The following is a 23,603-nucleotide window of genomic DNA, read 5'->3' on the forward strand; positions in this document are numbered from 1 at the left end:
TCTTGCTTCAAACCTCCTTCTTCACCAGCTTTGTGACCTGCCTTTTCCTGCAGCAGGGAGGAGTAACCCTGGGCAGTGGTGATCACACCATGGGGTCCAGTCTACAGTAGCCCACAGCCAAGTCATGGCTCACTTTTGTGTTAATTGAAATAACTTCTAAACTCATTCTTGTATTGGTTATTGTGTGTCTGTTGTGCAGTTGGATGGGTTAATTTTTGTTCAGACAGTAAATACGTGCAAGCTCCAGTCCTTCACAGCATCAGAGCTTTAGTTGATCATTTGTACATTTAAAGGTATTTGAAGTTCCTACACCCAGATGCTTTCCAGGCTGAATATCATCATCTGTGTGATACTGCAGGTATCTTTTGTTGAGCTTCAGGAGTTCTTTGTGTTACAGAAACCTTGTTTTTTTTGTGTATCAGGCACCATTTCATTTGCAGTGTTAAAAGAATTAGGTTTTAGATTTTTCATACCCGTGCAGGACTTCTTTAGCCCAAATACTGAGCCTAATATGAAGACTTAAATGGAAGGAGAATGTTGCTTCTCCTCAGGGTTTGACATTCAAGATTTCCCTTTCTTGTCTCATTCTGTGTCCTGGCACTGTAAGGCTGGGTGAGATCCCTCAACACCATGAAATCTTGGAAGAACCTTCCTCAGGGGAAAGAATGGAGATCTCCTGGGAAGCCTGAGGTGGAAGCCCACGGTGCCTTGCCTGCCCCAAACACCTAGTCTGGAGTACTCTTGTCCTGATTTCCAGAGTGATCTTGGTGATATCTCATAAATGTTTAATCCTCTGGCACTGTCTTTCAGGTATAAAGATGATGTTGACAGCCCTACGGAGGAGAACGGGAAGCAGAAGGTCCTGTACAGCCTGGAGTTCACCTTTGATGCAGATGCCCGTGTTGCCATCACAATCTACTGCCAGGCCACGGAGGAGTTTGTTGGTGGCATGGCAGTGTAAGTCTTGGGCTTGTGGGCGTGTGGAGGGGCACAGGAGCTCTGGTGAATGAGCTGTCAGACATTAGTCACCTCTGAGGCTGTGCTGCCACAGATGGTGGGGAGGGAAATCTCCTCCTTTTCTGTTTGGTTTTATATATTCTGATAACTTATTACTTTCACTTCCCTCACATAGACAATACCTTGTCTTGTTCCCCTTTTGGTTTGGTTTTAGGGTGTAGGGAAAGTATTCTGTGTGCAGCAAAGGAGAGGAACTCATAACTGTGTGTTCTGTCAGCAGGATGTGCTATGAAATTAAAAAAAAAACATCCCTTCCCTTCAAATACCACCTGTTTTTTCCCCAGATCACCTAATTCACTGCATTTCTGCATGTGGGCCACCAAAGTAAAGTTCAGTCTGACATTTACAGAGTGAGTCTGTAGAATTGAAGCCCTCCCAAAGCCCCTTTTGGGATAAATGGCCACCTCAACGCAGGCTGTTGGGAGATGGGAAAGGATTTACTCCCTGAAACCCTCTGTTTCCTGCCAAGTACATCTTGGGTTAGCTGTGAAAAGAATGGTCAAAATATCATCTGTGGGGTCTTTCTCATATCCTGGTAGTACATCCCTGCAGATTTTAAACCCTTTTAATCTAAATCAGCACATTTAAACCATGCCAGTCAACACCATATCCCATGAAAAACTTCCTCTCTATGTTAAGAGCAGAGGTGGCTGGATGTGCTCTGCCTGGTGTGAGTTGGGTACACGTGAGCTGCTGGTATGGAATGGCAGACTTCCAGTGGCCATGGGACAAGGGATTCCATTTGCTCCATGGGCAAAGGAAGGTTCAGGCTGCAGAAGCTCTTGGCTTCCTCTGGTAGAGGCTTTTGGCTGAGCAGCGGCTCTTGGACGTGGTGCTGATGGCTTCTGCAGTGATGCTCTGGAGCTGGGGCTGAACTTATCCTCGATTGAAGGGATCTGCAGAGGTTCCAGCAGGGAGAAGAATGTATGGCAGGCCATAAAATGGCTTATATGTTTCATGCAAAGTATAAATATCCCACTAATGTTCAATGAACAGTGTATTTTTAGAAATGAGACAAGCTCAATTCTCCAGTTCACATATACATTCCTTCAAACTGGAGGATATCCTGATCCAGAATGTTCCCTTCCCTTCTTCTGTTGAAGCCTATGGCTACCTCTGTTTTGGGGAGGTAATAAATGAGCTCCTTTTAAAGTGCTTGGAAAATATCTCTTGACAAACTCTGAAAACACTTTCTGTTTAGATCCAGCTTTTCCTGAGCAGAGCTGAATGCAGCAGGATGCCTTAGAAATCCTGATAAAGTTTCCATGTTCTGTCTCTTAGGTCCTTAGGTTTCCTGTGAATTTAGTGCTAGTGAAGGTGTTGGAATGGCAGCCTTGGAGATTGAAGTCCTCTTTTCCTAACACAGGTACAATGTGGAGAGGTGGCCAGTGTCCCTTGTGCTGCCCTGCAGTGCTCCTTGGTTTTTGACCTTAGAGGGAAACAATCCATGGGCTAATGGGGAGAACTGAGGGTCTCTATGGCCAGGGTGGATGTATTTACATTGCCAGACTTCAGCCACGACTCAAATCAGCAAGGCTTGGCTTAAATCATTGATTTTAATCTTGTTTTGCATATTCACCTGTTGGTTCACCTTGAAGGAGAATTTGTCACTGGTCATTAACAATGAAACATCCGCATTTACAACTCGGTGTCAGCTTCATGTTAAACCTTGTGCTACATTTTTTGTGCTACAGAATATCCATGTGGTTTAAAATCTATTTTTTCAGGCTTTTCCATTTTACATCAAAATGGCAAAACCCCGAAGTTATTCTGAAAAGAAACATCTTTTATTCTTTTTTTAACCAGGCAGTGTTGGGCTGGAATTGCAGCTGAATCACCCAAGACCAGCAGTTTTTGCTCGTTGGTTAAACTGCTCGTGCTGGACTCTTAAGAGACTGTCTTGTCAAGTTGTGCCTTGGATAATAATTGCTTAATGGAAGTATTTTAGTTACCAAATATAACTGTTTCTGAACAGAGCGTGTTTTCAGTCCTCTGTAACTAGTAGCTCTCCCCTCAGAACTTGGTTGGTTGGTTGGAGGGGGAAAACACAGTTTCTGGTTCACTTAAGAACACGTTTTCCTGAAATTTAGTGCCATGCACTGAGCCAGTGACTGTCACCAGTCTGTTCTTTAAAGCTTGTGCAGCAAACACAAGCTACCCAATGGCTTTTAAATGAAATTTGAACAATTCCTAGGTAGAGTTTCTGAAAGGTAACACATCTGTCAACTTAAAAAGAATTTTTTTTAAGTACGAATTTTTGATCCACCCTGTCCATGGTTCACTGAGAGAGGGATCTCTGTTAGATGGCAGAGGAGAAGCCAGTGTTCATGAACCCTCTGCATGAAACCAGGATCAGCAGTGATTTCCCCACTAACAATGTGTGGCTGATGGTTCTGTGCTGCCCTGCTGGGGTGGCAGCAGCCCCTGGTGCACTAAACCTTCTCAAAAGCCAAAGCACCCACATTCAGCTCTTGCTTCCACTGCTGGCCCTTTGTTTATTAAATCATACTTTCATTTCCCCATAGTACAGGAGTGATGAACTGTCTGTCTCTGCCCTGGAGTTCTCAGACAATAAATGTTACACAAGTGTGGGGTGCAGAAGCCAGGGAACCTTTGGGAAGGCATGATCCTGATTTCATGCAGATGTGTAGGTAATAAGGGCTGGGGGAAGTGAGATACAAATATAGACTTTATAAGCTGCTTTAATTCAACCCAGGCTATTTTCCCATGTGGAAGTGGCTCCTGAAGCACGTCTTGGGGCTAGTGCAGCTGCCCAAGTAGGCATCTCTGCTTCTCTGGATTTGCTGGCTGCTAGTAAAAACCTTTTGAAGCTCTGATTTCAGCTTTGCAAAGCAATTCTGTAAGGGCAGTGCTATAATTACTTTGATTTACTCTTTTCAAATTCTGGTGGAAAAAAAAAAATCCGGGCTGCATTCTTAGAGCTCTGAGTGGAGCGAGTGCATTTTCAGTGCACTAACAGGAATGCAGCTTTCCCTGCCTGGGCTGGTAGATCTTCCTTTTCCTCAATTTCTTTTGGTGCTACATTCAAGGAACAGGCACGTGCAAAAGCTGTACTGCGTATAAATTCGAAACTTTTTCTATTGCACCTGATTGGGATGAAGATACTCTTTAAAAAGAAGTACTTTTTTTTTTTTTTTCCACTCTCCTAAATCGATGCTAAATCCTAAAATGGGAGAAACTTTCTGGACCCTTGTGAAAAGCAGGAATTTTCTCCCATCCTGCAGCATGGCTCCTTAGAAGTGCTAAACAAGTTATTCCTGCTTCTCTGCTGGAACAACCACTGATCCTGATAGTATCAGCAATCCTTCCTTAGAAACTCCTGCTAGGAACGTGTCATGCAGTTTGGGGGGAGAGGAGGGAGGGGAGGTGGCTCTCCCTGAGCAGAGGCTTTGCTTGCTGTGGAGCTTCTGCTCACCTGAGAGCCACCAAGCTGTGCCTTTGGGATTAGCTGGTGTCCGTGGCCAAAGGGAATCCTTTCTGCAAGCCAGGGAGCTTCCTCCTGGAGTTATTTGGGCTCTGTTTAAAAGCTGGTGGCTTCATCACTCCATGCTGCCTGTGCTAACCTGTCCCAGAGGAGTGTCCAGCAGACTCTCCCAGGTAACTTTGCTCCGCTCTGCTGTTTCCTAGCTGAGATCTTGGGAACACGGAGCTCCCAACGGCTGCTGCCTCTAGTCCTGAACTGTTGAACTCTGAGTTTCACAGGGAGCTGTGTCATCAATTCTGTGGGACCACAGGTGACCAGTAGAGTCTGATGAAGATGAATGTGTGGTGTTGGTGATCATAGAGGTGTGTTCACCTCTCCAGCCCTGTGCCCGGGGGAAGGTCCCCTGCACTTTCGGGTGCTAGTGCAGGTATCTGTAAAAGCCTCTTGGATGAAATGAGAATTTGTTTATATGTGGAGGGGACTGCTGCTCTCATCTTCAAAATATCTTTTGCTTGATTCCTTTGTGGTCAGAATTTAAAGAGTAAAACACGAGTTCTCAGAGGACCAGCTGGTTCATCACCCCAAGGATAACAGAGATCTACCTATATCCAGAGTCTCTTTAATGGCATGGAATTAGCACTGACCTGCCTCTAAACAGCTCAAGGCCCTCGATACCTTCAGTTTTATTCATTTTTCCAATTGTGTCCATTTTCTTTGGTTTTGGAATTTGGTAAAAACATGGATATGTGTGAACTGTACATTGACTACTCACTAGTGATTGCCCCAAGCATGTGATTTCTTTCCAGAGGAGAGGGGACTCTGCATTGCATTTCCATTGAAGGGCTTGTAGAGAATAATCAAAGGACTCTCAGTTCGTAGCCTGCCTTCTGCAGTACCTGGTTCATGTGCTCATACCCTGAGATGTCTTTGGGTTAGGAGACAAGTGTGTTTTTGGAGCAGGCTCAGAGATGTTCGTATTTTCTTTTTGTGAGCGCTCTGTGAACGCATCCCTTCCTTCTCTGGCAAAAGCCTTGATGTGCACACTGTTAGCCTGTTCCTGGGAGGGCCCCTGGGACTCTTCCAGCTGCAGGTATCCTGCTGACTGGCAGGAAGGATTGTGTAGTTCAAACATGACAGCAGCGGTTGTTTCCTCGGGGGAAGAATTCAAACCAACCCTTGTAGCTGGAAGCACTTAAAAGAGCCAGTTCTAAAGGCATGAGCAATCCAGGCAGATCAGCAGCTCATGATAAATATGACGTGAGAGGTTTGAGTCTTGCAGCCCATTCTTCTGAAAAAGATCTTCCTTTTTGGACAGAAAAGGTTCTCTCCCATATCCCAGTAATGTTACCAAGCTCTATTTTCTCGTTATAAAGAGAAAACAGAATGAAAATAGGTCGGTCCAGCTCTGCAATCCCTGCCCTTTTCAGGGCTGTGCTGTTTGTGATGCTGATGGGCAAATGGATATATTAAAAAAAGAAATCCCATTTCCTTGTTTGTGTTGCAGTGCCCACTACACCCATCCCAAACATCCTCCCACGATCACTGCAGTGCACGGACACTGCAATGATTCCCTGTTCTCTCTGCGTGTGGAAGTTTGAAGAGCTGGGTCACAAAATGAAATCCAGCTCAGTGCAAGGCTGTTTTGATTCAGGCTTGCGTAGGAGACACAGAGGGACTCAGATATTCCTTTGGTTATTTAATAGCCTCTGTCTGTTCAGGGCCTTTGAAAGGTGCTCTTGCTGCTTTTGGCCGTGGGCTGTGGTGATTAATACGAATTCTTTGTGAAGAGATTTCTTCTGTGTGGAGAAGTCAGAGGCGAATGCTGGTTTTTTTGTGCTCGGCACAAGCCTTTACAGCTTTGATCCAGACCCACACCAGTCCCCAAGGGAACACTGTGGTGTGCAAAGTTCACAGGCTGGAGAGCCAAATTCTATAGATTTCACGGAGCAGACAAACCCTCTGCCAGTAATTGGAGTTGTGGCCTTTGTGCCTCTCTGTGTACTGTGGTGTGAGCTTTGAAGCCGGGAGTGTTGTGCTCCCAGCAGCTCAGGGCAGAGCTCTGCAGGGGCTGGAGTGGGGTATGGGCAGAAGGGTTTCAGCTGCATGGGGAGGTGTTTGGTTTTTCCTGGCTCAGAGCGGAAACTCAGTCCTGGAGGAAGCAGGAGGGGAGGAGAACGCTGCCAGGGACTGCAGTGCAGCATCTTAGCACCTGGTTAACCTCCAAACTCCTTGTGAGAGCCTCTCTGGGGCGGATCTTGTCTGACTCTGACTGAGACCCAGGGCTATGGCCTTCTCGTAGTTTGGTAGTGTTTCTTTTATCAATAAAAATCACTTTGAGTTGAGGCATTTGTTCAACTTCCTTTTCTCCAAAAGCAACCTCTGAGATCCTGGCCCAAAATGAAAGGGAAGTGAGCAGGTGGGAGAGAGAGGAGGGCGAGTGTGCTTGTTCCTCATCAACTCCTGGCCCCTTAGAACACCAGCAGAACATGACTGGCTCATACCTCACCACCTGTAAGAGGACATGGAGCCTGCCAGGCAGTGGAAGTGGCAATGGAAGAATTGGTTCCTGAGTACCCTCTTAGGCTCTCATGTAACCCTGCCTTGTCCTCTCTTCACTGGAAATTGCCATGGAACATGCAGAGCTGCTGCTAAAGAGAGAGGACTCTTGTTTTGTCCACAGGCTCTTCAAAGCACAGACTCTCTCAAATGTTTATAGTCAGAAGTGTTACCTTGAGGCAGCATTGCTCCATACATCCTGCTTTCCCTGAGGAGCAGAGCCTGGACAGTGCTCTGTGTAACTCAGGCAGGCTGGCAAGGATCCTCACGTGGTGCCTCTCATTGAGGTCCTGGTGTGCCTGTAGGAGCAGGAACTGCCCTTTGACTGCCCAAGGCAGCCCCAGTGCCAGGCAGAGCTGAGCAGGAGGAGCACAGCAGTGAGGGGTCTGGACCAGTGCCCTGCTGAGAACTTCCCCAGGTGCTGATCAAGGATGAGGGAGGGGGGGAAACGCCCCCCAAATTTATGTTGGGTCTCTGGTGAGCATGTAGCAACAGAAGTTTAACTCTGTTTAGCCAGAGGTTCCCAAACTCTAACATGGCTTGGGAGCTACTGAGGGTCTGCAGGTCTGGACTGGGCACAGGGAGAAGCCACAGGCTGAGTGTCTCCATGCAGGCAGCGAGTGCTGCTCAGCTGATGCTGGAGGAGAGAGGCTGAGGAGTAATTTTAGTTTGTTCCTGTTCTCTCAAAAATCACTGGGGTGTGGTCACAGGGCCTCTCATCTGCTGGTTCTGTGATACACAGCTGGTTTTGGGGGTGGAAGGGTTTGACATGGGGGAGGAAGGAGTCAGTGCAGAGTGTAAACTTTGCTTTGTGCGTGTCACACAGCTCATAGGAGGAATTGTGCTGCATGAGCCCTGAGGACAGAGCTGGGGGCTGCTGCTGCAGTCAGCACGTGTACCTTGTGTTGCTGGTGGTTCTCGTGCTGTCAGGGGTACCTGAACAAACAAACAGGTCTAAAATACTGCGACCGAGGATTTTTGTTTAGTCCTGACCTAATAGGACAGATCCCACTCACTTCTCCACTGTCCTGACCTTCCAGTGATCCCAAGGGGTTTCTTTTTGGAAGTCCCTCTGGATGGAGGCCTGGCCCAGTGCAGTCTGAGCAATAGCAGCTCAAACATTCAGCTTTCTCAGTCCTTATGCAGGGAGAGGCATTGTATTGCTCCTCTGCTGTCCTTCATTCTTTAATACATGCTCTCTTTTTCTGTAACACTTCTTCAGGGCTTCTCTGCTACTGTTTGCTGTGAGTCCCCAGCAGATCAGGCATGGAATAGAAGATTATAAAAGCAGCAGATGCCAACCAAAGGGGCTGGGGATGGGCAGATGCCACTTAGACCCCGCTGTGCAGGACGCTTGCTTTGTAACAGCTTGCCAAGTTGTCCTCCTGTGCAGCAAAGGGAGTGTGTGCTTGTGCATGGAACCTGTGCATCACCTTGGAAAGCTGATTGATCTCTGGGATAGTCTGGGCTCACCAGACTTCCAGGGAATTCTCCAGCCCACTGGTGCTCAGCAGCCTCAGCTCTGGCTGCTGACTGGAGGTGTCCAGAGTTGTCTCGGGGTGCTCAGATCAAGTCTGACTTGTGTTAGGCAGTCACACAGTCCAAGGCATAAAGCTCACTTGGTTCACTTGGGGAGGCCTCCTTAATAGCTTGGTCATACTCTTGAGCTCAGAAGATCTGTGTGCCTGGTTTCCTTTTCCCAGGGGTAGTGAGAGCAGCAAGTCAATGCGAGTATTGTTATTCCCTGTCCTCCTTGGAATAGTGTTATTTGTTTTCCTGTTGTAGAGTGGTTTGGGCTTCTAGTGCTGTAAGTGCAGGTCCTCCAGCCTTCCTGGCACTCAGCAGCAGCTTCTTTACACCCCTTTCCCAGCTCCACTCTCTCCCCTGCACTTTATTTCCAGTAAGCTCCTGACTTTCTGTCACTTCAGATAAGTCACTTTTCCATCCTCTGCTTTCCCAGCTGTGGAGGGAGAATTGTGCCTCTCTGCAGAGCTGAGGAGCTTTGAGAGTGCCACAAAAGGAGCCAGATACAGGCTTGCTCTATTCATTGTGCTTGACAACTCAGTAAATAAAACTTCACTGAATTGCTCGCTCTGTAATTCACATATAAAAGACCTGTCATTCTGATCTCTCCCACACCATGCTTGAAATGCAAAGGATGGAGTGAGACCTTCTAGTAAAGCAGCATAATTTCAGCACAGTACAAAATGGGCTTTGAGGGTGTTGTCATAAATAACATAATGCACCTGCCTTGGCAGGAAGAGCAGAGTGCACATGTTGAACCTGCCCTTTGTCACGGCCTTCCAGAATTTAATGTTGATCTTGTGACACTTGATAAGCCTTCTGGACCCTCAGGAGGGTACAGGAACTGTTCTGGCTTTCCAGAGAAAGACAGCAGTTCATGCCAGTGGGGAGCCTGGTTTTTCCTCCTCGAGTTTGAGAGGAATTAATAAATATTCATCATCTCCTGGTATCCAGGTTCTTATACCTTCAGCTTCAAAATGCATCCCAATCACTGTGCTGTGCGTCTCGTCACCGTGCTGAGGGAGACTGTTGTTGCAGTGTAAGTCTCCTGGGCAAGGGATCTCTCACATTCTCTCTGGTTTGTAAACGTGCTCTGAGCACACAGTTGGTAGTTGGACAAGAAAGGCTTTGGTGGTAAAACCAGCTTCAGATGTTCCCACCCTGCTTTGGGGTTCGCTGCCTCCTCTCCTGTGCCAGAAGTGGCACAGAGAGAGGCTGTGCACATCCAGCTCAGGCATCACCCTCTGGACAGGGGTAGTGGGCAAGGAAACATCTCTCTTGGGGCAGAAAGCACCAGATGGGTTCTAGATGCAGAAGATGGTGGATGGTAGCTGTGGTCCCATTCCAGATGTTCATCCCAGCCTTGAGGCAGTGGAAGAATCGTGGCTCCTGTCTGTGTGGCCGGCGTGCAGGATGGTTGGTGTCTCTCTTATAGTGTTGGTAGCCCTGCAGCACCTTGGGGAAGCACATGAGGAACAGAGGGGGGGATTGCAATGGCTCTTGCTTACCAGGATGGTGGAGCCAAGCAGCATTTCCCACTGCAGAGCTATCCCACAAGGCACGGGAGAGCTGCTGGGTTGTGTGTTAGGTCATTGCTGGTTCTTCCTGGGTTTCCTGCAGAAAATAGGACTATGCTGGGCTGAAAGCCAGGCCCTGGATTTAGGGAGCTAGGCTTTGCCAAGCTGCTGCACCCCACTGTACTCCTGACACCTAGTGTTTCCAGGCAGGTCAGTATGGACACGATCAGACCTTGCCTGTCTGCGCTGCTTTCCCTCCCCTGTGCTCACCTTCTCGCTTTGACCTTTCCCTTCCCTCTTTGTGTCCCCACTGAATGGCTGCCAGCCCCTCTGCCAGCTCTGCCCTTAGAGCTGCCACTTGTGATTCCTGAAAGGCAGAGTGAGTGAGAGCTTGGCAGAGAGCAGTCATTTGTTACAGCAAGTTTTCTTTTCCCCCCTTTCTTCAGATACAGCACAAAGAATCCCTCTCTGCAGTCGGAGACGGTTCATTACAAGAGAGGGGTAAGCCAGCAATTCTCCCTGCCTTCCTTCAAGATTGATTTCTCAGAGTGGAAGGATGATGAGGTAAGTCTCTTCTCAGTGTCCCCTTCTTTCCACACCCCTGTTGTCCCAGAAGCACTGGTCTCCATTTAGTGCCATGAAGTTATGGCTGGAAGACACTCTCCCAGCTGCCACAGTGTGTTTTGTGGGTACTTGGGAACTTGGCAGGTAGATCAGGCCAACAGGGAGGAAACTTTTGATATCACTGATCAGCTGGTTTAGGAGAGAGGCAGCAGAAATTAGCACTGGAGCTTTTCCTGGAGGAACCTGCCACTCCTCAGCCTTCCTCTCCCTGCCACCCAAAGAGCTTGTGGGAACAAATATTTGTTTTAATCTCTGTTTTGGTGGGGTTCAGGTCTAAGATTTTGGGTTTTTTGGCTGGTCCTCTAGAACAATGTTCTCCAAAATGAGGTGCATATGAGGCAATTCACTGGGGTGCAGGAAGAACTTCAGTAATACATGTATATATCTCATAAATTATAAACACACACATATTGGGATTATGTGCTCAAAATATTTTACTGGTGGGATGAATGATCAGAGTAGTTTGGAGTACACTGCTCTCGTGCTGTTTAAGGGCCACATCCTGCACTATTAACTGCAGCAGTACAGTGCTGTGAGGGGGCATTCACACTGGTGCATCAGTGCTGAATAAAGGAATGGTGTCCTCCTCTTTGTTTAACCCATGACTGCAAACAGATGAGGGCTTGGTTTTAATTAAGCTCTGTGGCTATTCCTACATAGCAAAATTTTGGAGTCCTGGTAATTTTGGTGTCTTTGGTATCTTTGCAAAATTCCAAGCCAGGCAGTAAGTTTCTGCTTCTTGAGCCTCTGATCTTTGGCCCAAGGGCTTCCCCTTGTGCTGGTTTAAAGGTAAACCAGCAAGGGGAATAAACTCAACTCAAAAGAGAGATTATAAGTCAGAATAACAATGTAATAAAATAATACAATAAGTACAATTATACAGACAAACAATTGGTTTTAACCCACAAAACCCAAATGCATAACCCAGCACCCTGGGGCATGAACAGAGTGGTGTTCTTTGGGCCCCCTGAGTCCAAAGTAAAAGGAGAGGGGAAAACCTGTTGGTGAGAGTGCTGGTGCAGTCTGGTCGAGGGTGGTGATTGCAGTCCGGTCGAGAGTGGTGGTCTCAGTCTGGTTGAGAGTGGTGGTCTCAGTCTGGTTGAGAGTGGTGATCTGCAGTCTTCCTCTGGATCCCACGAGTGGTTATAAAAGTCCCAAGACTCCAAGATTATATATCCTGCAGTTCAGGCAGGAATGCCCAGCACTTCCCTCAGGGCGGGGAGCTCCACAAAGGGTGTGAGGACAAGAGCATCCTCCTGTCTCACAGGCCTCTTAACACCCAGTTTATAGCCTGAGGAGTCAGGCTCTATGGGCAGAGGGTGTAAATGGTTCACTGATAACAGTTTCTGGGAAATGGCATGGAAGGCTATAGAATACACAGTTTTGGGTTACACCCATACCATGATGAACTGGTCCCAGCTGTTCTAACTAGGACACCCCTGCATGTGACCAGAGCAGGGAGGCCTTGGGCTTTCCCCTGCTCTGTGCAGAATTGTCATAAGAGATTTCTAAAGCAGAGGAGTTGGTCTGTAGCTGCTGATAATATATTTGTTCCTGTGGACCCCTCTCCCAGGAAATCAACACTGATAGAGTGTTCAATTCCTGACCCAAACTGTGCAAGAGTATCGTGTATGTGAACCCTGGTAGAAAACTACCTATTTAAAAGAAAAATTAAAAAAAAAAAAAAAAAGGAGGGGGGAAGGAAGAAGTGATCTTTCATGTATTTTGAAAGATTGAATAGCTATTGTCTTGAAGTTACAGCTATAACTATAATCAGTCCCGTGCCTTAAAAAATGCTGTGGTGGTTACCAAGAGCCTGCAGAGTCTGGTCTCCTGATGTCTTGTCTTCTCTGCCAATAGATGATTTCACAAGTTCAGCCTACAAAAGCCTGGAAGAGCTGCTTTTCAATCCCTTCTGTTGTCTGAGAGAGCTGGAAAGCAGGAGCTCAGATCCCTTTCTTCTTAAAAGAATTGTGGAGCTTAATTTTCACTTTTGTTCCTGTCAGCAAGGTTTTAACTCAAGTACTAAAGTCATGTCCCTTTGACAGCTTAAAGGGAGAGATGCTGTAGAAAAATGAGCTTCCAGCTTCCTTTGCTTGTTCTGCTGCATGCTCCTATTTCTCTTTTTTCATTGGTGTTACTGGAGCTGGAGAAAATGTGGAATGAGCACTATGATTTGGAAGTGTTTCTCCTCCCATTTCAGCTCTCTGTACATATCAGTCTTGGTCCTAAATCTTCTTAGCTGGCCACCAAAATGCAGCCCTTTTATCTGGGAGAGCTGACAGTGTGTACACTCAGCTGTGCACAGTTGCACAGTTCAGATTTCTTTCCAGCTTTGTCCAAAAACCCCAGATTTGCTTCATATTTTCGCTCAGTGTAATACTCGGATATGACGTAGTTCTTGGCTGGCCCACAGAAAGGACAGTAATGTTATGTTGGGCTGTTCTGTGGAAATCTCTATAAAAGTTTGCTTTGTCTTCCCAATACACTGGTTTGCTTGGAAGTTACAGAGTATGGCTTGTGTTGAGCCAGTTGTGCTCAGGGCCATAAAAATTAACATGAAATGGTCCCTTAAAGAGGCCTTTTGTTTGAGAAATCCAAAGTTTATAAGGTAAAGCAACCTCAGTTCTGTGATGTGACTTTCCCTTCAAACGGCCAAAGAACAATTTCTGTCATGCAGTAATAAATCAGAGCAGGAAGCAAAGCAAAACCATAAGCTTTTTTAGCTATTTTAATCCATTGTCCTCAATGAATTTTCCCTCTGTGCCGTGCCAGAACAGTTCAAAAATGCAAGCTGGAAAATAGTGGCTCAAGGAGTCTGTTCTGTAACAAACCCTGAGAGGTTAAATGAGATTTTTGTGTTTGCTCTGTTACTCTGCTGTTTTGGAAAGAGAAGAGATTCTGGTAGTTAAAGGAGTAGTAAAATATAAAACCATCGTACAGAGGATGAAAATCGACATTCCTCAAGGTTAGAAGGTTTGGTCACATCATAAGGGTCTTCCAGCACATGCTTTCTGTTTGGAATCCTCACAGCTCCCATGGGACCTCTTGGCAGAGGCACAACCACGTGGCTCATGGGCTGTGGGACACCTGGCTGGTGGCTGACCAGGTATCCCAGTGTACAGGTGTCACTCCTTTCGGGGTGGACATTTAGGTTGTAATTAATTTTCAACTATTAGGCTCGCACTGAGGGTCACCTTCCCTGCAGTCTGGGTGGTTTGGGTGGCCATTTGTGCCACTGGCTGCCTTGATAATTAACCTTTTGAGGGACCAGCTGGAGTGAGTCACGCTGCAAATGATATTGGGGCTGCAGGAAACTTAGGGGAGCCCCAGAGCACTACCTGGATGGGGCTGCAGCACTTGGAATTGGGTCTCAGTTTTCATGGGAAAACCGAAAACAGACTACCTGGAGCACCATGATGAAATGACATCTTTCTTTTTTTTAAGTCTTGGCAAGAGATGAGACAAAAATCTCCAAGTCAGTAATTAAAAAAACCACCAGAAATCCAGTCTCTGAGCCACTTCCGTTCCTGGCATAGGACAGTGTCTGTAAGGTTGCCTTTTCCTTGTGTTTCTAAGATGACACAGAGCTTTTGAAGTGCTTTAATGAAGTGCAGGGCAAAGGGAGAAGTTGAGTCTGTTTTCCTTGCACTCAAGTGAGATCTTAAATTTTCACTCTCGCCCATTAGAAGGTCAAGGACCTGAATTTCATAACATGCCAAGAGATGGAAATCAGTCTGGTGTTTCCTTAAGGTGTTATGTGAACTTGAAGGTTGACAGATTTTTCTCTTCAGGAACTTCATACAAGAGTCAGGGTCTGTTTTGTTGTGTTGGGAGCACAATGTACTGCTGTGCTAAAGCCTTACCTGTCCTGCCATACACAGGCAAAACTGTGGCATTAGATATATTCTGACAAACTTGTCCTACTACAAATCACTCAGGAGACTATTGGGATATGTGAATTAGTGAGAATTAAATACCATTTGAGACCAGGGGCTGGGGGCCTGTCAGAAGGGACCTTCATTGCTGTGATGTTCCATGATCTCAAGTGTTGTCTTCACCAAGCCTGGTGTGACCTGTGTAACCTCAGCTCGTTTCTGTCCCCCCCCAGCTGAACTTTGACTTGGATCGTGGTGTGTTCCCTGTGGTCATCCGAGCAGTGGTGGATGAAGGGGATGGTAAGCACGGTGCTCTGCTCCCTTGGAATTCTCCTGTCTCCCTCTGAGCTTATGTGGCTCCTTGGAGAGCCTTTCCAGAACAAAAATGTTTCAGGAGTACGCCTTAACTTCCCTTTATTAAAAAGGCCTGGTTAACCATGAGTTCTTGCATAAAAACATACTTCTAAAAATAGCCTGCATTTTTTACAGGAAAAATGGCCAGGTGTTTGGTGTTGGAGGGGTGTTTAGGAGAGCTCCTGGCTCTGCCACCAATGCCAGGCATGAATCGGAGCAAATTACTTCTTTATTCTTTGGGTTTTATTTTTGCAGTTTGTAAGAGAAGGAGGGAGGGAGTATTTTCTCCCTCATTGAGGGGTAAGTTGTCCTCATAAAAACCTAGAAATGAGCAGAGAAAAGGAAATGGCTTTAAAATGCTCAGGCCACTCTTCAACCAAATGTAGTTTCATTCAGCAGTTTGAAATTCTCCTGTTTTTTTCCGAGGGTGATGAATGGTTGCAGTAAAAGAGGAGAAACAATTCCTGATTATTTTAAAATAATTAATAATTATGATTATTTGCTGATTATTTTTAAAGTGGATTGCTGCTTCGGAGAGGGAGGTCCAGTAAATATTTAGATTGTTACTCACCTTGGACAGTATTTCCCTTAGTGGGGTGTGTGCTTTTGGGCTCCACGTGTTTGCACTCACATGAATTGTCAGCAATGAAAAGGGCACAAGGAAGTCACATTTTCTTTGAAACTGGGGGGTGTTGTGGTCAGCAGGACCAGCATTTCACTTCTGTGACATTTTTTACAAAATTTAAGATAATTAGGAAGGAAAAAATCCATTGTCAATCACATTGTTCAGGTCAGTCACTTGCAGAGTTTCTTATGCTGTAGATGTGGAAAAGGCCAGAAACTCATTACATTATTTTACTGTCTTCCAAGCAGACTGAAATAGAACTGGATGAACCAATTTAAAATGTGACTAACAAAGAACAGTGCAACATAAAGGAAATTACTTGTAAAGTGCATCTATTTTTAGTGATTTCATGCACTGTTAGTAAAATCCACATATATATGTATATTTCTTTACCGTAATATAAAACACCTTCCTCTGTTTATGGAACTTTTGGCAAGGTATTTATGCTCTCTAATGTTGGGCATGTCTAGAAGGATCAAAAATAGAACAGGAGGCAGCATGGGAAGCATACATTTATGCACATACCATGCCCAGTCTTAGCCAATAATGTACTCTCATCTATTTTAATAACCTGGAAAGGCAACTGCTTTTAAATCCTCTCCTGGAAAGAATATCAGCACAAAAATATGTGACACTTGAGCAAGATTTGAGGAAATTGTTGTGCATTTTGGTTCTTTTTTTAAACTGGTGGGCCTGGAAGGAGCTGGCCTTGTGTGTCTGGAGCACCTGGAAAATTACAGCTGGCCTGTAACTGCTTGTGTTTAGTAAAATTAAATGGTGGTTCCATGCCTTCCTTTCCCTCTGTGATTCCTCCACCACTTCTGCCTCCCACTTCCATATGATGAGTCTGAACAGAATTAAGCAAAAAGGCCCAACCAGTTGGAGCTGAACAGAACTGCAGAGTCCTGAGTGAGAGAGACTGGGATTGTACCTCACCCCCCCTGTTCTCTACTTGCTGAGGGGGCCAGGAATGCACTACTGAAACCTCTGACAGCCCCTTCTCAGTGCTATTGGATTAAGAAGGAACCCTTGACTTTGGAGGAGGGAAGATGTGATGTTTATCTTTGGGGGAGAAGGTCAGAGAACTGGGCAGAAATGTTTCAGTGGCTGGAGCTGGTATGAGAAATAAATGTTTTATAGGCATGTCTGACTAGAGTGAAATAAAGTGATAAGGGCTGGAAGTGCTGCCAGTTGCTGTTAAACCAGATGGATCTGTGATAAATTCAGGTAATTAAACCCAGGAATGAAAGGGGAGAGCAGAATCCCACTGAGTGCTTTGTTTTACTTTCCCTTTACAACCTCTGAAAACCAAGTGGGATAGTTTGGAGCACTCAAGAAGGCATGGCTGTGTAGGGCCCACCACAGAGCCCAGTGAGATGAATCAGCCTGACAAGATAAGTTTTAAATGCAGGAGAGATGAAAATAGTACAGATAGCAGTTCAGAAATGTCAGTGGACTACAATGCAACTCTCAGGGTATTTTTATGCTGTTTACAAGGTTTAACCAGATCTGCTCTTTCCCTTTTTGCAGTGGTGGTTGAGGTCACTGGTCACGCCCATGTTCTCCTGGCTGCATTTGAAAAGGTAAATGAGTTCTTTTTCCCCTTTGTCCTTGTGTATGTAAACATTTCCACGGGTCATTAGTTTGTATTTATGTAACACTTAGCCCAACAGGGTCCTGGCTCGTTCCTGGGTGGTGTTGTAGTACAAGGAACCTCTTGCAGCAGCTCCTGTGCAGCCTGTAATTATCATTTGTACCTGAGCTGGTCGCTCAGGTAATTGCAGCTGCTGTTTCCTGTGTGTGGGGAGAGGGTGGAAGGTGTTGTCCATGGCTGCTACCGTGCAGTTTTCCAGGGCAGAACTGGATCTGCCGTGTCCAGACCCTGTTGCACCATTGTTTGGCCTTAGCTTACACACAGGGCCAAGCCCTTTGGAAGAATTAGGACACATCCTGCATGAAGACTGTGAGCTTCACTACTCTTGGGTGGTGTGTTTGATGTAGTGACCACTGCCTGCATGGTAAGGCCAAGCCAAGCTGTGTGCACAAGCCTCGATAACAAACTCTCTTCCCATGATAACTGGACCCTCAAAAGAGTTGCAAGATCCATAACTACACCATAATTAATGAGTCTGGCTGTGGTAACACTGCACACACCTACCCTGGGCAGGTGATTCTTGTGGTGACATGCTGAGGTGAGACAAGAGATGCTGGAGCAGAGCTGGGCATGTAGAGGGGAGCAGCATCAGTGCTGTGCCCTTGGAAATTCCCCATTTTCAGACTGGCACGTGGCTGACCTTGGTATCTCAATCCGCTCAGTTCCTGTCGTATCCCTGTCCAAGTTGCCAGGTCTTACTTCCCTTCCTCCCAGGTGGATAATGTGGATAGTGAAGAGCTGAGTCAGAGGGCATGGGAAGCACAGTCAGTCCTAAGGAAGCCATGGGGCTGGAAGATGCTTTAAGTGTTTTAGGTTGCTTTTTGTTGGACTTGATCTGTGAAGAAAATGAGTTTTCCAGTGTTAGAAAGGTTGTTCTGAGCGCTGGCTCTGTAGGTAGTTTTACTCCTGGCAATTAGAGATGGGCAGCTGCAGCACCCTTGGGATTAGGGCAGGGATGTTATTTTAGTTTCCTCCTCTGGCTGATGTGGAAAAACAAAACACACTGGAGTCCCTCATAGTTCAGCCTCATAGTCATAGTTCAGCCACTTCTTTCTTCTCATCTTCCACTGAATGCTTAGAACAAGATTAAAATCTCACTTTTAATAAAAAGTCATAGGGCAGAGTACGTGTTGAGTTCATCCTCCCTGTTTGATTAAAATATGTTCCCCATCCTTAGAATAATTGCAGCTTTTGAAGTGTAGGTCCATAAATCCAGGGGAGGTCCTTGCTAATAAGCACTGCTGATCCCCCAGAGGACAGACAGACCAGCAGGACCTGGTAATTTGCTATTTATATGTATCTTTAAGATCAGAATAACAACCTTGATCCTTTGTGTAGTTTGACCTTGCAGCTCTTCGAAAGGCAGAAACTTGTTTGCCTGAAAACAGGACTGTTTTGTCTTTGGTGTGATGTTGTTGTCCCTTCTTTCTGAAACTCCTTCAGCAAACAGATGCACATCTGCAGCTGTTCACAGCAGCAGGACCTGCTGGAGCATCCCCTGAGTCTCCTTTGCTGCTCTCTAGACTGTGGCAGGGGAGTTCATTTCTTTCTTTTTAGTGGCCCTTGTGGATGATGGGGAAAGTAGAACTGGCATCACTAGTCCTGGCACCAGGGTTTACAGAATTGTTCCAGCTGTGCCTGCTGCCACTGAGGACATGAAAGACTCACAGCTCTGAGGATGTGGAGCACATGTGACTTGTTTCTGACTCTGTCCAGTGGACAAACCTTGTTCTCAGCCTCTTGCTCTGTCAGGGAGTGGCTCTGTCACTGGATGTTATTTCGGGTGTTAACAAATATCCCCTGCCAAGTCCTGCTGGACTGGCTGCAGAAGTGTCTGCACCCAGTTGGATTGCTTGCACCCTGAAAGCACCCAGTGTGCCAGGGGAGTTTTGTGTGTGCTCTGACCACTTCAGCAAGGTTTGACTTGAGCCAAGTCTGTCTGACTCTGCGCTGGAGCAGACAAGGCGTGCTCCAATACCCTGTTCCACTAACTCTGCTGGGAGGGATTGCCATCCAGGCTGTCCTGGTTATACATACCCTCCCCTCCCCACAGCTAGCACACACCAACCCTGAGCACGAGGCTGTTTTAATTACTTTATTTAATCAAATTTTTATTTTATTTAATTTTTCAGCTATTTAATGCGTTTCCTTTTTTTGCCCTGCTAGCACGTTGATGGCAGTTTCTCTGTGAAGCCCTTAAAACAGAAGCAGATCGTAAGTACCTGTTTTCTGTCTACTCTTGATTACAGACTTGCTGGTGTCCCACCAGTGCCTGACTGTACCCAGTGGGAAGGTTTGGTGTTCTCTGAGAGCCTGAGATCTCACCTCTTTAGCTCAGATATCACAAGCAAAGGCAGTGAGCTGCTGGCTGCCCTAAATGTTGCCCTTTTGTATCCCATCCCAGTGTGATGTGCAGAAGCTGGGTAGCGCCTCATCAGGATTGAAATTGCCTTCAGTCCTGTACAGACAAAAATACATAAGCAACTACAAACTGCTAAGAGTGCCAAGGATTTCAGCTTCTGAGAAGAACTCTGGTAGTGATCCTGCTGCAAAGATCAGCTTGAAATGTCTTGGAGAAAGAGATGAGATTTTGGGGGTTGATCCCTTCACCCTTAGGCATGTGCTGTGTTTCTGCTTTAAATGTTTGACTGCTCATGATGGATGGTTAAGGTTTACTGATCTGAATTAAAAAGCCTTTTACTACCAAGAAGGTCATTAAGTACCTTAATAAGACACTTCTTGCTTTAAGATGTACCTTCCAGTCCCCAGATCAGAAGAGAGCCATAAACACTGTCAGTAATCATATATGAAAATGGCATTTGTTAATTCACTGTCTAGCTCCCCAGCTCTGTGCAGAGACTCATGGCCTGTCCATATTGGACATCTGACAGCAATATTGGCCCTCTCTCCCAGAGCTTTATCCCAGTGCCAGTGGTGTGGGAGTTGCCACTCCGGCCTGATGTCTGTTCTGAGCCCCGTGTGTCCCAGACTGATCTGTGCTCCCTTCTCTTCCTTGGTGCTCCCCTTGGCTGTGTTGCAGCACAGTCTCCTGGCTGGTTGATCCATCTGAGTCTCGCAAGTATTTTTAATAGGATCAGAGACTGTTTTGGAAGGGAGTCTGTCAAGTGTGTGAGGGCAGGTTTGTCGTGGGAACATCCAGGAGAGCTGTGCCTCGGCTGGAAGATGGAGCAGAGCGATGTGATGCCAGCAGCGCCTCTTTCTCACATATTTTTCAGATCAGAGTGTTTGTCAGCTGATGAAAAGCCTCTCATTTATCCTGCTTGGGATTTTTTTGAGGGAGGGGGTTTAATGCTTTTATCTCTAAACCAGTGCTTCCATGGTGTGAGCTCTCTCAGTCAGCGTTGGGTTACTGTGCACACTGAGGCAGTGTGTGCATCCTTCTCCATTCAGCACTGCAGACTCCCCACATGGAGGGCTGTCTTGCTGGAAATGCTCTGCAGGGAAGTTCCCACCCTACCACGGTTTGGTTAGCTGACTCCTGCAGTGGAACACTGAGTGCTTGTCTGTCTTTACTGGCAGAGCATGTAACCTTCCCACTCAGTGTTTAGTTGTGGGTACTTTTTTTTTTGTTGGCAGTTAGTAAAATGTAACATTTCTAAGTTCTCTCCTGTGGCTTTTGGAATAGAAGGAAGCTCTTGTTAAAGAACACACAGTACCACTGAAACTGAGATGGCATCTGCACCCTTAAAAGCATAGAGCAGAGGTGTAGAGTCTGTGTCTGGAATAAACCATGTTATAACATTGTACATTCTTTGCCATCCCTGCTTTTCTTATGTCTTCCCCTCCCTGCCATTGCCAGGATTGTGGGTACCTTTTGTGGGCATCGATCTCTAAAGCTCTTTGGGAGCAGGAAGCAGCAGCCCCTGGGCTGAACTGCTTTGTGCTGTGTTCAGTTATAGTGTAAGTACCAACCTGTTTACAGAAATTCAGCCTGGATGAATACAAACAGATGGATCGGCAGGAAAACATAACCTGGACTTGGCCAGTGGTTCCTGTGTGCATCCAGTGAGGCTGTAAATAGCAACAGAAGCCTTCGGAAGGATGACGTGGTGTGGGATGGGTTGGAGAAGGGTGAAGGTGAAGGACTGCATTGTCTGCAATCACCTACTTCTTCTTAATTACTCCTACTCTTTTAAAACCTAGAGTTCTTTCTAGTAAGAGCTGTTGCACTGCTCACCCTTTCCCTGCTGGGACATGAGTTTCTCAGGATTTTTAGAGGAAAGCAGTTAAAAGGAACACAGGCTCCCGCAGAGACTTTGGTCTCTCCCTCCCTGACCTCTTCTTTGCTTTGAGCTGACCACTCCTGCACACACTGTCACTCACTGTGATCCTCCAAGGAGTCAGGATGCTGTAACAAGGCTCTCTTTGAAATGCCAAGTTACAAAAGGACGTTTCCCACATAATTGTCCCCAGACTTCCTGGGTGAGTTGTGAGCTGCTGCAGAGGGTTTTGCTCAGCAGTCCAACAGCTGATCTCACTGCCATGAAATGCAGGCCTAGAACAGATTGTCTGTGAGCTGCACACTGAGTTACACGGGGAGACTCTGGAATTAGTGTGTTAACACTGCCATGTCCCAGCTCAGAGCATTTCTGAACCAGCAGATGGGCTGGATACAGCTCCCTCCTGCCCCCTTCTTGGCATGTGTCACCTTCTGAAGCACTGGAGTCCCGTGGAAAAGCCACTGCTCACTGAGCACCTGGCTTGACTAGAGGAGAGGAGAGAGGCCAGTTACACATGGAAATGCCAGGAGCCCTGGGATTGACAGCTGTTGTAGCACTGGGGTCCTGGGGGCTTAGCTTCCCTGCATGTTGTCAGCTGGACATGGAGATGGCAGGAAAGTTTGTCCTTCCCCTGCTTGTGACATGTGTCTGTTTGGTACCTGGCAACCCTTTTACCTGTTGCAAGGTTTTGTGCAGGCAAAGCAACACATCCTGCTCTGGGGAAGCTGCTGTGTAGCACCAGATCACAGAATCCCAGGATTATTTAGGTTGGAAAACACCTCCAAGATCATCGAGTCCAACCTTTGACCAACTAGACCAGAGCACTGAGTGCCATGTCCAGTCATTCCTTGAACACCTCCAAGGATGGCGACTCCACCACTTACCTGTGCAGCCCCTTCCAGTGTTTAACAACCCTTTCTGTGAAGAAATTCTTCCTGATGTCCAACCTGAGCCTCCACTGCTGTTACAGGTCCCTCTGCAGAGCCTTCCTACCCTCCAGCAGATCAACGCTCCCACCCAGCTTAGTGTTGTCTGTGAACTTACTGAGGGTACACTCTATCCCCTCATAAATAACGATGTTAAACAGGACTGAATCCTGGGGGTCCATTATCTCTGTGCTTCCTTGTAGAGGCTGCTCCTCACAACTGTGAGAATCTCGTGCTGTACTGGAGGGCTAAACTGGAGAACAGGGGAGAACCCCCAGTGCAGAGGGACTTGACCCATCAGCCCTCCTTGTCTCAGTGCTGTGGTTCAGCTGCCCAGGGGGGTTTGCAGGCAGCTGCCAGTTTGCAGAAGTCGTGGCTTGGGGGAGTGTGTCCCTCTGAGTAACTTCCAGCTGTGCCTAGAGCACTTTCTGCCACCACACCTCCCATTTATAGGTGCCACCAAGGGCCTGGGGATGGCAGTCAGTGACACTGCACTAATGTAGGGCTGTCCGTGGAGTGCTTCTCCTGCTAAGGGAAATGGTTTGTCTGTCCTTAGAAGCTTGACCTTGTGCTCCCAGGGGGTGAACAGGGAGGTGATGTGCCACCACTGGTGTGCCAGTAAGGAGCTGTTGGCACAGCCTCTCTCTGCTGAGATTGCAGAAATGGGTGGAAGTTCATCTTGGTTAAAGTTAAGCAGTACTCCCACAGAGGACTGTGGAAGGCTGATTGCCTCTGGATTATTTGAGCTATGGGTGTGTATACTCTGAGACAAGCAGAGTACTTGTTTTTTAGATTATTTTGATAGCCCAGCTGGCCACTTTTGTTGCTCCCTACCCACACCAGGCGGGGTGGGCAGCACCTTTTGAGCAAGGAGAGACTCACTCTCCACTCTCATTCTCTGTCCTTGGTGATGTTTGTTATCTTCCATGTTGCTGTAGGGAAGCTGTGGGTGTAACATGGACATTTTGACACGGGGAGGGAGGGAAGGTGGTCACAGAACAGCAATGACAGAGCAGCTGGCACTCCAACTATTGTCTTCCCCCCCAGGTTGACCGGGTGAGCTACCTGCTTCAGGAGATCTACGGCATCGAGAACAAAAACAACCAGGAGACCAAGGTAAAGATGCTTCCTGAGCTGTGGCTTTCCAGCCTGCACCTTCTGCTTTGGAGCTTAACTATGGGGATTGTCAGGGCAATGTGGAGGTGCTTCCCAGAGTGACTGTCAAGTCTGTGTCGTTCCTGC

General features: G+C 46.8%; 1 protein-coding gene across 4 annotated transcripts in view; it reads left to right on the forward strand.

Annotated features, from left to right (window-relative positions):
- The window catches only part of MGRN1 (mahogunin ring finger 1), a 52,676-nt gene that overhangs the window by 17,590 nt on the left and 11,483 nt on the right, over positions 1-23,603 (forward strand). For all 4 annotated transcript variants that reach the window (XM_027750899.2, XM_027750896.2, XM_027750897.2 and 1 more), the window contains exons 4-9: positions 811-957; positions 10,506-10,623; positions 14,795-14,861; positions 17,071-17,123; positions 19,361-19,408; positions 23,409-23,477. In XM_027750899.2, the coding sequence (XP_027606700.1) occupies positions 811-957; positions 10,506-10,623; positions 14,795-14,861; positions 17,071-17,123; positions 19,361-19,408; positions 23,409-23,477 (502 nt within the window). The remainder of the gene's footprint in view (positions 1-810; positions 958-10,505; positions 10,624-14,794; positions 14,862-17,070; positions 17,124-19,360; positions 19,409-23,408; positions 23,478-23,603) is intronic.

The sequence above is a fragment of the Pipra filicauda genome, unplaced genomic scaffold (genome assembly GCF_003945595.2).
Source record: "Pipra filicauda isolate LSUMZ 115617 unplaced genomic scaffold, ASM394559v2 scaffold73_size2923735_pilon, whole genome shotgun sequence".
Classification (NCBI taxonomy): domain Eukaryota; kingdom Metazoa; phylum Chordata; class Aves; order Passeriformes; family Pipridae; genus Pipra; species Pipra filicauda.